This window comes from Podarcis raffonei, chromosome 15 (genome assembly GCF_027172205.1).
Source record: "Podarcis raffonei isolate rPodRaf1 chromosome 15, rPodRaf1.pri, whole genome shotgun sequence".
Taxonomy (NCBI): domain Eukaryota; kingdom Metazoa; phylum Chordata; class Lepidosauria; order Squamata; family Lacertidae; genus Podarcis; species Podarcis raffonei.
This window is the reverse complement of record NC_070616.1, coordinates 5,662,794-5,678,075: the sequence shown is the minus strand read 5'-3', so window position 1 is coordinate 5,678,075 and position 15,282 is coordinate 5,662,794. Positions and strand designations below refer to the sequence as shown.

The 15,282-nt window shown below is 44.3% G+C and overlaps 1 protein-coding gene across 5 annotated transcripts in view; it reads left to right on the top strand.

Moving 5' to 3' along the window:
• Nucleotides 1–15,282, top strand: part of BCAS3 (BCAS3 microtubule associated cell migration factor) — a 459,527-nt gene that overhangs the window by 84,833 nt on the left and 359,412 nt on the right. For all 5 annotated transcript variants that reach the window (XM_053366622.1, XM_053366620.1, XM_053366618.1 and 2 more), the window contains exon 13: nt 12,027–12,120. In XM_053366622.1, the coding sequence (XP_053222597.1) occupies nt 12,027–12,120 (94 nt within the window). The remainder of the gene's footprint in view (nt 1–12,026; nt 12,121–15,282) is intronic.

The window sequence follows — 15,282 nt, the reverse complement described above, 5'->3', positions numbered from 1 at the left end:
AACTTTTCCAGTGGTGAGGGTGGGCCTCAGTGTTTTGCAGCATGATCTTCATAAAAGGAAAAGGTATTCTGCCTGCAGTTTTTGCTTCCTCAGTCCCTCAGGTCTGTCACCAGCCTGTTGTCATGTCTCCCGTGTGGCCAGCGGCTTATGACGGGCCAATATAATAGAGTCCATAAGAACCTAAAAGGAGCCTGACTGCTGGATCAGGCCAGAGGCCCATCTAGTCTAGCATCCTGTTCTCACAATGGCCAGCCAGAATGGAAAGCCCATCAGCAGGGCTTGAGTGCAACAGCCTGTTGTCCACTTGTGATTCTCATCAGCTGGCATTCAGAGGGTTCCTGCCCCCAGTACTGGAGGGAATCTGCATGCAATTCCTTCTCACCTCTGGTTACCAGGAGAGTGCCTGCATGCACACCATGCATTCTACAGCACACAGCTTTCCCCAAAGAATCCTGGGAGCTGCAGTTGACTCGCCCACAGAGCTTCAATTCCCAGCACACATAGCAAACGGCACTTCCCATGATTATTTGGGGGAAGTCATGTGCTTTAAATGTGCGCTGTGGTATACGCTGTCGTGGACTTTCCCCTCTTGTTCTCACAACAATTCTGGAAGAGCAAGTTCAGAAAGATTGAGGTTACTTGGGAAATGTCCCTGCATATCTGAGATTTGAACCCAGTTCTTGTGACTTGTGTACCCTGAAAAGCTTACTTAGAGACCGTACAGTATATGGGAGAATAAAGGTTTGCTTTTGCTCTTCAGGCTGTGGAACCTGTTGGACGGAAAATATTTTAGTGAACTTTTCTCAGCACAGACACCTTTTTGTGAAAAATTGCTTGTGGTAGCAGTTTACGTAGTCAGCCCCCAACAGTGGTAGTTTTTGAAACAGAACTGTAGCATCAGGTTATATATATATATATATATATATATATATATATATATAGTTGAATTATTGGACTTGGCTGTTGTGTTTATATTTGAAAGCTGAATAAAAATAATTACCGAGAAGCCCAAACAACTTTGTGGTCAACCCAAATACATTAACAAGGTTTGTGAGCTTGTTTAAACTTCCTTTTAATGAAGTGTTAGCAAACTTTTCAGTTAGATGTAATGGTCGTTTCTTTGGAGCCATCAATTAGTTGAAATGAGTGAAAACAAAGATATACAGATTTCCTCTTTTTCTGCCCCCCTTCCCCTAATTGAAATTAAACGCATAAACTTTTAGTGGCTGGACTGATGTTTTCTTTTGACCTTTTGATTTTTGACTTAATTAATTCATTGGGTGGGACCACCCAGAGTTGGTCTGAAATAATGACCTTTCTCAAAAGCCTTGCAGTTTTGGGCCTCATTTTAAACCTGCTAAATGTCTTGTATAGCTGCATGGTAACAGAAAGAAAAATGAGCAATATTTTTTTATTGCAATAGTTGCCCTAACCCAGCCTCCCCCAACTTAGTGCTCTCCAGATGTTTTGGACTACGACTCCCATAAGTCCCAGCCAACAGAGTCTTCAGGGCTGATGTGAGATAATAGTCAAAAACTTCTGGAGAGCACCAAGTTGGGGAAGTCTGCCTTAATCCAGTAAGTCAAAGCATGCATAGACCTACACTTGCTAAGACTAGGTACTCGAACCCAGGCCTGGAGGGTGTATTCTCCAAGCCATCCCCTCTGCCACCCATCACTGGCTGAAATTTAAGGCAGAGGAATGCGGTGTAACTCAGTGCAGAGCAGAGCACAGAAATCGATGTGCAGTGATTGGACGATGCTGTCCTGTTGACCAGAAGGCCAAGGTCCTGGTATTCATGTGGCTGGTTCAGAAGCTTCGTAATGAACCTTGTTCACATGCCATGGTGAGCCAACCTATGGTTGATGGGACCACATGGACTCCTCTTGAAGAGCTTGCGACTGCTTTTCTGCTCCGCAAAGAGCAAACCTCGGCTACAGCTTGTGGTTAGCAAGGAGAAAGAGTTTAACATCAAGCCTGGGCTTGGACAATGTGCTGCACAGCATGGGAGCAGAAAAACCAAGGAGCGGCAAAGCAGCTACAAGCTTCTCTCTGGGAGCCTTCAAATTTGCACAGTCCTTTTGGCTTACCATATTGTGTGAATCACTGCCTGCCAATCACAGGGTTCAATGCGGAAGGGTTGTATCTCAGTGAATACAAAAGGGCCTGTTGGGATAACTTTAGAAGAGTGAGAGTGCCTGTCTTGTGAATTTTGGTTAAGGAGGAGACTTTACCTGTTGGAATACCTCTCTCTCTCTCTCTCTCTCTCTCTCTCTCACACACACACACACACACACACACACACACCAACATAATGAAGTAGTTTATCATAGGAAATACATGACTGGTAGAAAAAGTTCCTTGTTTTAGTCTAACTGGTCTAGAGAAGAACAATGCAGCCATCTTTCTCCTTTGTTCTCTTGGAGGGTAGTTCAAAGATGACTTTTTATCTTGTGGTCTGAGAGATAGGTGTGAGGAGCAGGAAGTTATAAACAGGATGCAAACTTAGATGTATCTTTCTAAATAACAAAGAGATAGAGAAGTCAGCATAGAGATAAAGGTACAGGGATAGTCTGGGAATCGGGAGGTTCCATATCTGTCTTAACTCCACACAAACCCCTCTTGTACAAGCTGAGTTGCTCTCAAACTTCCAACAGGGCCCATGTTCAAACCCTGATGTGCTTAGGTAGGACTGGGAAAGACCCCTGCCTGAAACCTTGCAGAGCTGCTGCCAGTCTGTGTAGACAGTATTGATCTAGATAGGCCAATGGTCTGATTCAGAACAAGACAGCTTTCTAGCTTCTTATGAAGGACCCCATAACCAACACACCAACACTGGAATTCTTACTCTGTTAGCCCTCTGGCTTTTGTTTCAAAAGGCATTGCCCACAATCTTTCAGAATCCATCTCTGTGCCGCCATGAGGGCTAGAAGCTTGGTGTAAGGTAGCACTTGGTATAAGGCAGCTTCCTGTGTGCTTGAAGGCGGCAGCAATTCTGAGCCCACACAAGTGACTCACTAGGCCAGGTCATTGGGCACTGAGATTCCTAGTTTGAACCTTGAGCTCTTTTTATGTATGCATTTATTTCCAATTTTGAGCTGCCTAATAAAAAGAAAATCCTCCAGGTGACATGCCACATCAAGCGGAATAAATGTAAGAGCATAGCATACCAACGGTTCAATAATAAAACAATAAAGCTGAACCGGCAATAGTTCATTGATTTAAAATCCAGCTATCAAATCCAACTTGGCATAAAATGGAGACAATTCAGCCAGCAGCAGACACTTCAACTAGCATACTGACAAAACTCACCCCCCTACACACGCCAATAGCTAAAACAGACCAATCTGCATTGCTGTCAATCTGCAAAGACTAAGGCTGGGATACTCTTTTTGGCTCCACAGACTAGATCCTTATCAGATTCTGGCCTCTGTGACTGCCCAGCTGTCAATCACCTGATGTCACAGTGATGTGTTCGGTGTTTGGGTGCTTTGAAGTCACAGAGCCCTGCGTGGTGCTTTAAAATGACGGAGGGTTTAAAATCCAGCCCCCCCTTCCAGAAGTGTGTTAGACAACGGTTGCCTAGTCACAGATGTCCTTCTGGGGGGCAAACTCCCTCCTGTTGGGGAGATCTGCCAGTCTCCTTCCCTGCCCATGTTAAGAATGCAGTAAGAGCCCTGTTGGATCAGGCAAGTGGTCCATTTAGTCCAGCATCCTGTTCTCACAGTGGCCAGCCAGGTGCCCCAATGGGAAGCCCACAATCAGGACCCGAGTGTAACAGCAACCCTCTCCCCCTGACTTTCCCAACAACAGGCATCCATAGGCATATTGCCTCCAACCGTGGAGGTAAACCATCGTCATGATGGTTCATAGCCATTGATAAACTTACCCTCCAGGCAAAATCCAAATACATATTTATTTGTCCAGGCACCTGGAAGGGGATAGGAACATTCGGGGCACGGCAGATTTAAATAATCACTTTAATGATTGTTTTGAGTATGGCCCTATCAAATTTAATGTTACTACCACCCTTTGAGGAGAAAGGGTGGTATATAGATTTAATAAGCAGAGAAGCAAACATTGAAGGTTCCTCTTTATTTCACAACCTCCCAAGTTTTGTTTTTCGCGTGAAAGCAGAGCTTCTAACTGTATGCAAAGAATACGCTGTTGAAAAAAGAATACGCTTTTCTGTGCAACTGCCCCCCCTGCACTGCCCCGCAAACCCCTTTATTAGTGTATTGTAATATAGAAGACAATAAAATTTGGTGAGGGAAGAGAGGCATGGCCAATAGCAGAAACATGCAAAGTTAATTTTAATTCAGTTTAAGGATTTGATTTTTAAAAAAGGGAAAAAACCATGGCCAATGAAAGATGCTTATCAAGTATCAAGACTCTATGAGAAAAGCCATCCGTGGGCCTCAGGCCAAGAACTTAACAAATAAATGACCTCCCAACAATAAAACTTAAACCTACCATGTAGACTTTCATTAGCCCATGTTGTCGCCAGTGTTTATTTACAGCAAAACTCTCTTTTTGCAGATAACGCAGTCTGCTACCCTCAGTGTTGACTTCCCCTGGGTTTTTTTTTCTGTGTGTGCTTTCTATCTGCACTTATTATTGAATAATTCTCTTTATATATAAAAAAGCAACAGGATTCCCTCTGAACCCAATACTGTCTGCCTTAACTTTTATTAAAGGGGCTCTGCTTTTTCTCAAGAAGACATTTTTGTCGCAGATTAATGGCTCGAGCCAAGCCAAAGGCTGCTCTGAGTTTACGCTGGATTCTATTAAAAGGGAAGCAGCTGTTAACGTTGCAGATTTATCACATTTAGCTTCCCCCTCCTTCTTCTCCCTACTGATGTTTGACCTTAGCTATAAATGTTTTGAGGTGCTCATTGTTTTTCTTTCAGAGTTCTTTTTTCTCCACCCATTATTGCTGCTGAACATCTTAAAAAAATTGAAGCTGACATTATATTGGCTCTGTCAGATTGGACAGATGAGGGCTTTGCAATTAAAAAAAACAACAATTTGGTGCTGCAAAAAAAGCAGAAGGATAAATACTTACTTTTTATCTATCTATGTATTGCCCATCCTTCATTCTAAGGTCCCTGGATGGGTTGCAAAATTGAAGCACAACATTAAAAACAATTTACAGTCATAAAAATGAGATGGGCCTTCTCCGGAAGCTGTACAATGAAAGTGCCAGACGCAGCTCTATGAGGAGGGAGCTCCACAGTTTAGGGGCTGCCACAGAGAAGGCCCTGGCCTTATGAGGGCGGAGGAACCAGCAAGAGGGCCCACTCTGCCTATCTCAGCACCCAATAGGGTCTGTACAGAAGGCAGTTTTTCAGTCCAGGCCTTCTTTTAAGGAGTCCTCTCTCCCTTTCTCCCCTAGCCTTCTCAATCACCTGCATGAAATTTCTTGTCGCCTCTGGCTACCAGGCTAGAGATGTCTTTAAAGATTGGTTTAAAGGGCACCATTAAAGCTAGGGGAACAGCTCTTTGTCTTGTCTATTATTTCAGCTTCATTCAGTTGATCCACATACACATTTCCCTCTTCAGGAGTATGTGTGCAACACAATGCCAACAACGTAAATGGGAACTCGAAACATAGCAATCCTGTAAGGGCCACAACTCAGCAGTTGGAAATTTCAAACGCCGACCCGTCTGGATGGATGAATACGGTTGAAGATGCTGCTGTGGTTACAAGGGTTCATGCGATATTTGAATTCCTGGGTTAGGTTCCTAAATTGTTTAGTCTGCCTTCTGTTGCTCTTTATTTAAGCGGGGGGGGGGGGGGAGACGCACACAACACAACCCGCTCCAGCATACAGTAAGAAAAGATCAAACACAGATCAAATGAGGCATTGCAATCCAATGCACTCAGGCAGGTCAGAAATGAAGGAGAAAGGCATCTATTTCACTTCAATGCCCAATTAAATATGTTCCGTGCCGCAAACAAACGTGGGTAGACTTCAGGATTGCAGAATCTACTGAGACTGATGAAGTGGAGCCGGGTGTCTGGGGGGCAGTGGGAGGGTGGTACACCCACTGGCAGCACAATCCAAACCCGGGGTGAGAGAGTTTGGATCTGGCGGGTCTTGTTTTTTCATAACCTGAGCCAGGGTTACACCAGTCCCTGACCCCGGATAAGCTTGAGATACCCCAGTGCAGGTCTCCAAAAAGGGGTGTTCCAGGGGCATGGCAGGTGAGGCAAGGACAGACTTCCACCTATTCCAAACCATTTTCATCTCAGTCATGTGATCTAGGGCCCAGTCTATCAGAAAATCCCAGTCCATTGTTACCATTCAATAGGCAATCAAGGGGATCTAGAACAGGCCAGCAAACAGCCCATGGGCAGCACCACCACACTAGAAACATCTTGTTCAGAGTTAGGAGCTGAGCCAGATGACCCTGCCTAAAACAGGGCCTTTTTAGTGTTGGCTTCATGTCTCTGGGACCACCCTCCCTCAAAAAAGGCATGTTTGACTCCTTCATTTTTTTAGGTGAGCCTTGGACTTTCCTTTTTCAGTCTGTCTTTGTGTGAAGAGGTGGTCAGGATATTAAAATAATACTGCTCATATATATTTGCATTTTATTATTATATATTTGATTGTATATATTGGTTTGCAGATCCAAGGTGATTTTTGCTGATCTTTTACCTCTTGGTATTTTAATTACCTATTCATATATATTTAATGTAAGACCCCTTGAGAAAACTCTCTCATGTTTTGAAAGGTGGCACAGAAATTCTTAAATAAATACATACATGGGAATGGTCAAGAGGTAGAAAAATGTGAGGTAAATTAATTGTGGCACAATGCAGGCCAAAAATCACACAGAATAAAACCAGGATGCCTTGCAATGTGTGTGTCTGTACCACAATTCTAAATCTGTCTCCTTTACTGCAAGCAAATTCAGTTCTTTGGGGTTTTTCTCAGGACACCTGAAGGTCACGTTAGTCTTTTATAATCATTTGTCCTCCTGTTTTAAAGGGACGTTCCACCTGTGTCCTCCACTGTCTAGCAATGTCAGTCTCTCTGTTGAACTTTAATCCAGTCAGTTGATGGAGCCGAGAGTATTCACTTAAGCCCTTGAGGTCGAATCTGTTCCCTTTTGAAAATCGTCAGCTCTCTTTGGGGAAGTGAGGTCGAGCAGCTGACAAGACAAGTGGTGATTTTTGGGGTCTTGACAGAAGGGAGACTTAATGTTGATTTCTTGAGTGCCTACTTGCTTCTCCTTTCTTGATCGGAGGAGATATAACTGAGGAAATATTGCGTTCCTGTGCGTTACGCAGGATAATGGTCAGATTTATGAACCTTGCCTCTGAAAGAGTTTTTCTAATGCGCTTTCAGGGATGGCGGCGACAGGCCAAGGCTTTGGGGTCGGAAGAAGGTGGTGCTGCCGTGGGGGAAGGAAGGATGTTAAGGGCTTGATCTCTCCAGAAGCCCAAGTGCGGCTTCTCTGTACCACAGAGGATCATCTTATTTACTTGCCTTTTCTGACATCTACAAGGCTGGCTTGTTAAGAGAGAGAGTTCTGGATATGGAGTGTGTGTGTTGTTTTACAGCCTGGTATCTGAGCTTGAGGGAAATGTACAGAACCTGAAATGGTTATGGGGCTTTCTTGGAGCTTCTAGAAGCTACCTTGTTCTTAGAAATGTATTTGTTCAAGTAATGTACAGTTAGGCCTAGAACAGGTGTGGAGAATCCTTGGTCGTTCAGATGTCGCCAAACTACAACTCCCATCACCCCTAGCCATTGTCCATGCTTCCTAGGGCTGATGGGAGTGGTACTTCTGTGGTATCTGGAGGGCCAAAGGTCCCTCACCCTTGGATTGTGTGTCCATGCAATACATATAACATTTGAAGGTCTCTGTTTGAGGACTGTCCCGTCCAAGTGCGTTGGGTCTAGTCAGGCCAGCAACTCGATATGGATTATCTACTGCTGCACAGTAACTTTGAATGTGAACATGGCTTGGCCATGTTAACCAATAGCCAATGGCCCATCTAGTCCAGTGGCCAACCAAATTCCTGTGGGAAACCTGCAAGCAGGATTTGAGCAGGAGAGCAACTCTCCTCTCCTCTGGTTTCTAGCAGCTGGTATTCAGAAGTAATAGTGACTATGGAGGAAGAGCTCAGCCATCATGGCTAGAAGCCATTGATAGCCTTATCCCCCCGCCCCAAGAATTTCTCCAATCATCTTTTAAAGCCCTCTGAGTTGCTGGGAGTCACTGCCTCCTGCAAGAGCATGTCCCATAGCTGAACTGTGTGCTACATGAAGGTGTACTTTCTTTCATCTTTCCTGAATCTTTGAGCATTTAGCTTCATTGGATGTTTCTCTGATATCATCATGCCCACTGCGCCTCCTTTTTTGGGGTTTGATGATCCCGTTTAATGGCCTTTCCTTTTCCCAAGCCAGTCTGTGACTGACCATTATGGACAGTTGCAAAAATCTGATGAAAAGTCAGGAACTTGTCTGGACTTCAAAGCCAAGGTGTCTGATATCTCTCCTGTGAAAACACAGGAAGGAACTCATCCCATCTGCTCATGACTAAACTCTGCCCAGCAAATCTGTGCCACCAATGACAGAATATGTATTTTTTTTTCTTTAAAAAGCTCCCGCTGCTGTCTATTAAATAAAGGAATTCTCCTCTCTAATTCAATCCAGGCCCCAAATATTGTCCTGTCTGTTAATGTTGGAATCAAACAAAAAAGATACAGTTGTGCCAACAGTTCATGGAAGCTTGAAGGTTTCATAGAACCTTAGAGTTGGAAGGGACCCAAAGGGTCATCTAGTCCAACCCCTGGTGTCCTGGCATTTTCTCTCTTGATGCACTCTCAAATAGGTTTCCTTCATGTCCAGAGCAGAACAGGGATGTTCTAATAAATAATATTAATTAAATGTCATTTTTCATAGAGAAGGGGTCATGGATTTTCGGAGGGGGGGAATGCATCCTTCAGGAGAAAACTGAAAAGGGGTGGAGTAGGGGTGGTAAGGATGCCAAGCTCTAAACTGGCCCCTGTTGGTTTGCTGTGATCAAGTTGCTGCTATACCTTGAAACATCTGTCTGTCTGTCTGTCTACCTAGGCTGGCCCTACTATTAGGCAAAATAAGACAGTGGCCTCAGGTGGCAGTTGCTGAGGGGCAGCCATTTCCTCCAGCCATTTCTGTTGGTGGACGGAACCACACAGTCTGTCCTAAGCTCCCTAAGCCCCAGCTGCAGCAGCATGTCACCAGTGTTGGAAGTAAAATTCCCTGTGCAGGGAAGCAGGGAGAGGGTGCCATCTTGTCCTTCGCACCAGGGAGCAAATGGCTTGGGCCAGCCTTATTACTTGCCTTCCTCCTTTTGTGCAGCATCCCAAATGAAAACGCCATTCTGTGCTCAGAAGTCACGATAGAATCATGACCCAGGGGTTTGATTCCTCATTGTCAGGGGATGAGGGCGAGGACTCTGAAGCAGAAGAGCCAAGGGCGTGCAGGGCCAGTCCCACATGTGCTACTGTCAGATGAACCTGCAGGGCCAACACAGAGCCTAGATTGAGAATATAACACTGTCTGCCTCTGACTCGGAGGCTCCACTGCAAAAGTACCAGTAAGACCCAAGGCTCCTCTGCTCTGTCACAGCAGGAGATCAGCAGAGAGGGCTGGGCTTCTTTAAGCAGAATAGCATCTTGCAGCAAAGGTGGGGCTAACAATCAGGCTGCACCTGCTCTTGCTCCTACAGAAGGCCTCAAGTTTAGCTTTCTCCTTTTTGGAGCCACTTCAGAGCTCTGTTTCCCAGGACACAACCTGGGCTTTGCATCCAGCCTGAACCTTTCTTGTGTATTGTGTATTGCCTGAGGCTTGCCCACCTTGCCTTGCTTTGCACCACAGGTGGCTCTTACCTGGCTGCATTGCAGTACACAGCAGTAACAAGGTATGTCATCTCTGGTTGAGTTTATCCACCAAATGGCCATGGATGAGCTACAGTTTTATTCTGAAACATTTGCCTTGGAAAATGTTTCTGTGCTACTTATTCTTCCTTAGATGGTTGGCACAGGCAGAGGATGTTGCATGTTCATGTTTATAGTGTTGTACAAGCGTTTGGAAGAGGGAAATGGATGAGCACAGTGGTGCCAAGGGTTGGGTGGGCTTGGCGATGCTATCCTTGAGCAAGAACAGGCAATGCAGGGCTGTCACTATCCAGCAGCAGCAACACCATACTGACTCCTAGCTCCTCTCCCTGTAATGTGAACATACAATGTGGCCCTGTCATGTGTTTCCCCCACTTCTCTCCAGCATTATTGGTTTCATAACTACATGCCAGGGAGAAAGGGTGGAGGAAACTGGTGCTGTGGTTCAGCCTCCAGTGGGTTGGTTGGAAGCGATTCCTTTTGCTAGAAAGGTCAAAGCCTGCTGCCTGCTAGATGTTGCTAGACTCCGTCTCCCATCAGCCCCAGCTAGCCAGGATGGCCAGTAGCCAAAGAAGACTGGACTTGTAACCCAGTAATGTTTACAGGGCTTCAAGTTCCCTGCACCTGGTGTAGAACGTGCCATTTTTTCTGTCTTTACTTTCTGAGTAGAGTTTCTTCTGAACGTGACAGTATAAAAACAGGTAACTTTGTATTGTGGTACAGGAAGGGCAAAATTATAAGAGTTTCTCAAACCACATAATTATGAAAAAACCTGTATAGGGTATGGGGAAAATACAATAACTTATTAGAAAGGAAAACACATATGTTGTTGTCACCAACAGAAGCCCTTGCAAGGAAAAAATTTATACACAGACAAATTGGAGTACATTATAGAGACTTGCTAACTGTCACCGGGGAGGAATATAAATTGAAAGAGTATGGAGAGATAAAGGATCAGGTGGCAGATTTGTTAAGTTACCATCAGTTGAATGCATCATTTAGGTTAGATAAAAAATGTGGATTTGCGAAACAAAACTCGCAGCTTGAAAGAGAGTTATTAGGCTCCAGGGTTAAAATATTATCTAAAATGTATAATTTATTACTTGAGTGGGACACAAAGGACGAAATGGTGAAATCATCGATAAGTTGGGCCAGAGACATGGGACAAAACATTGATTTTGCATTATGGGAACAACCATGGAAATTAAATTTAACATTTATGGCATGCTACACACTAAGCGGAAAACTCATGAAGATGATGCACAGGTGGTATTTGATGCCAAACAAACTAGCAAAAATGTCAAAATCAACAAAGGGTAACTGTTGGAAATGTAAGATGGCACAGGGATCCTTTTACCACATGTGGTCGTGTAGCATAATTAAAAACTATTGGGAAATGATCTATAATGAACTTTTAAAAATGTTTAAAAAATCATTTGCTAAAAATTCAGAAGCATTTTTGTTGGGTTTAATAACAACAGAAGTTACCAACAAAAGAGAGAAATTCGTTCCTGTGTGTGGCAACAGCTGCCCATGTGTTATTAGCGCAAAAATGGAAAACAAATAAGGTGCCAATGAAAGAAGAATGGCATATCAAATTGTTAGAATATGTGGAGGTAGGGGGGGATGACCATTAGAATAAGAAATCAAAATGATAAAAGACATAAGGAGGACTGGATATTTTTTATTGAGTATATGAAAAAGTATTATAAGCAGACGATCAGCCTAGAAGGATGGTAAGATTCTCAGCAGTGTAAGAAATAACTAGAGTTAAAATAAGGAGTTGCGATAGACGGGCTGAACCAAGAAAACACAAGAAAAGGAGGAGATATAAGGAACCATGGAAGGAGAGCATGGGAAGTCAGTCAAGGAATGTGTTCTGTTTTCTGTTATTTCTAAATTTCTACTTTATTATTATTTCAGAGATTCTTTTCTTTTCATATTATTTTTATTTATACCTTGCCTGTATTGAAATATATCAGAAATGCAAATAAATGCATCACACACACACACACACACACACACACACACACACACGTACGTAACTTTGCCACAACCCTTGGACTGTGAATGTAAAGAGGATAAAATGCAGCTACGCCACTCTTCTTCTGTTCTTTCCGTTACTGCACAGGTGCTGGTAAGCGAGGACTCGGACAGCGATGGCATTGTGGCTCACTTCCCAGCACATGAGAAGCCCATCTGCTGCATGTCTTTCAACCCTAGTGGTAAGTGACTTGTTTGCTCTTCATCTCATCATATTCTGCTTGCTACAAACACGGGGGTGAGGGTGTAGCCTTCTGTTATTGTGGTTCTCGATGCAGTCTTGCTGGAAATCCCAGTCCAAGGAAGTCGGATGCTATTTCCATTTGTCAGTAGCCAAAGACATGGGCATGGTGTGGGGTTGCAGACATATAATCCTTGAGGAGGGATGCAGCTCAGGTGTAGAGTCCCTGCTTTGCATGCTGAAGGCCCCAGGTTCAGTTGCTGGAACCTCCAGGTAGGGCTGGGAATATCCTCTGTCTAAAACCCAGAAGAATCACTGCCAGTGTGTGAGGACAACATTGAGCTAGATCAGGCATAGGCAAACTTGGCCCTCCATATGTTTTGAGACTACAATTCCCATCATCCTTGACCACTGGTCCTGTTCACTAAGGATGATGGGAGTTGTAGTCCCAAAACATCTGGAGGGCCGAGTTTGCCTATGCCTGAGCTAGATGAACCCATGGCAAAAGGCAGCTCCCTATGAGTAAGGGATGGAGGACCAGCAGCCCTCCAGATGTTACTGACTCCAGCTCCCATGGCCCCTGACTGACTGGGATTGATAGACGCTGGAGTCCTACGGCATATGGTTCCCCATATCTGCCACTGGGGAAGGAAGACATGACTTTGTAGCCTGCTGTCCATCTTCTTACCATGCTGAGATATTGGAAGCATTATATCTGCACTGGGTCAAGAAATTACATCCAATATCTGTAGGAAATGGGCATTAATGTATCTGAAAAGTTAGGTTAATAAAAGGTTTCCTCCTCCGTTATATTCTAGTTGGAACAGACATCACACGCACAGAGATTTTTCTTATTTTATTTCTTGAGGTTTGTGCAAATATTCTCATAGATTTGACACCACTTATCCTTTTGCACTTAATGCTTAACCTGGAGATGTAACTTGGGCTTCTTTCTTAGTATTAGTGCCCCCTCCCCCCCGGTGATGGGTGGGGAGAGAAGTGATCTGAAAATGATATTTAAAGCCTCAAAGAAAGCACCTTTGCCCCTCTCCTTCCTACTTTCAGCTGAATAAGGCTTGTGGGCAGGTAGAATGCATCCTGTCCGTGTAATCTCGTCCAGCCGACAGCATAACTTGTTTATTATCCTTCCTACGACAAGAGTAATAACTTTTTGATTGACTGCATGGCGGTCAGTGAAACAGGGTCCGTGGAAGATCAAGAGCTTCCGCTTGCCTAAATTAATGAGTTTTAAAGTGAATTAAAATGCCTCGAAGAGGTTTGGGATGAAATCACATTTCAGAGAACAAAAACGGAATGGATGTCCTCTCTTTCCCCTGCTTACAGTGGCTAGTTGGACTTACGCTTGACAGCCCATCTGTTATGTCAGAACTCCTTAATAACTGTGTGTGGCTCAGAGTTCTGTTGCTCTTACTGCTTGTGACAGGAGATAGTGGTGGGGAAAGGGGAAGCTGTGTTTTAATCATAGCATTTGTAGATCTTGCCATGTATTTCTGTGTAGGGCTTCTGCACTCATGTGCCCCATTTACAGCACCTGCCTCTGGCTGCCACAGTTTTTGAACTGGGATGTAGACTTGCTAAGGAGGTATAAACCAGCTTTGCTAAAGAAATTAAAAATCAGCACCCTCTCATTTGTTACATTTATCTGTGATGAGACCTTTCTGCCCTCAGAATTGCAATCTAAAACATTGTTGTTGGCACCCATCTGTCTCAAGAGACAATGGAGCGCACCTCTGGGGGTGAAGTCAAACCAGTGGAGAATCACAGCGCCTGCTGTGGCTGCAGAGACTGGTAACTCATAACTTCTGCCTCCAGCATTGTTTTCGCTGTGTTGGATTAAAAACAAACATTTAGAAAATAGATGATCAGCAATTTATTTTTCTCTACCCTTTCCTTCAAGAGATGCGGGTGGCAGCAGCACACACAGGAAGACCCCATTTAATTAATTCATTGGGGTGATTTTGGGCCCGCCCTTCCACTCCAATTCTAGAGCACAAGGTGGCTTACAAAAAAGTAACCACTACCAAATAACTCATCACTTAAAAAAAATAAATTATACTTGGCCCTCCAGATGCTGTTGGACTCCAACTCCCATTATTCCTGACCATTGGCTGTGCTGGCTAGGGCTGGTGGGAACTGGGAGTGCAGCAGCATCTGGAGGACATAATTTGGAGAGCTGCAGGTCTTCCATCCTTGCAATTTGCAAATACATTAGAGCAATAATGCCGGTGTGCTTAGAATGACCCTGCGAGGTAAGCTAGGCTGAAAGAGCTCCTGGTTCAAGGTCATCTGGGGAGTTTCAGCAGCAATTCAAATGCAGCAGCAATTCAAACCAATAGCCCTGTAATGTAAGCTAGGCTGAAAGAGCTCCTGACCCAGGGTCATCTGGGGAGTTTAGCAGCAGTTTGAATGCAGCAACAATTCCAACCCATGCTGGTCCAGATCCTGCCACCCGCTGACTTTTACTTTGCCGGAGGCCACCCAGTGAGTCTAAAGGTGCGTTTGCACCCTGGTATGTGAGATCCACAGCCAAACACCACAGGATTTTTTTCCCTATTAAAAGTTTCATTAGGCGGAATTAAGCCTTGAATCATCTCCCTTATTTAAAGAGGTCCAAACAGTTTACAAACATCACGGATGCTTACAGTGACCCTGATAGAAACACATCTGACCTGTAAATGTAAATCCACAAGTTCTCCTCGACCAAAGGCGCCTCGGACTACAGTTTGGGAGGTCGTCACAGACGGGAGGAACCTACACCATAGGAGGCTGGTTGATTAAGATGTTTATGAATTGGCCTCCAAGCTCTTAATGTTGTACATGACGCTCTGCCAGGAATTCTAAGTGTGTGTAATCTTGATAACAAGAGGAGGAGGGGAAAGGATTAAATTGTTATCCAGTAGAATCAATTGCTCCATCTTAGGCCAGGCTAGACTAAACGGGCGAATTGTCTAGCCTCCGGTCTCCAGGATCTGGGCAAGCGACTCCTGTATTATTGAGCGTACATTATTAAAAGACATCTTGTAATTTAGGTTGGAATTGAGCAAGCTGCTGAGCTAATAACGGCAAAAGTTATTGAAGTAATTGTGTCTGTCCTGTCTGTTTCCACCACAAGCGGTTTAATAGGACATCGGTTTTATGTGGT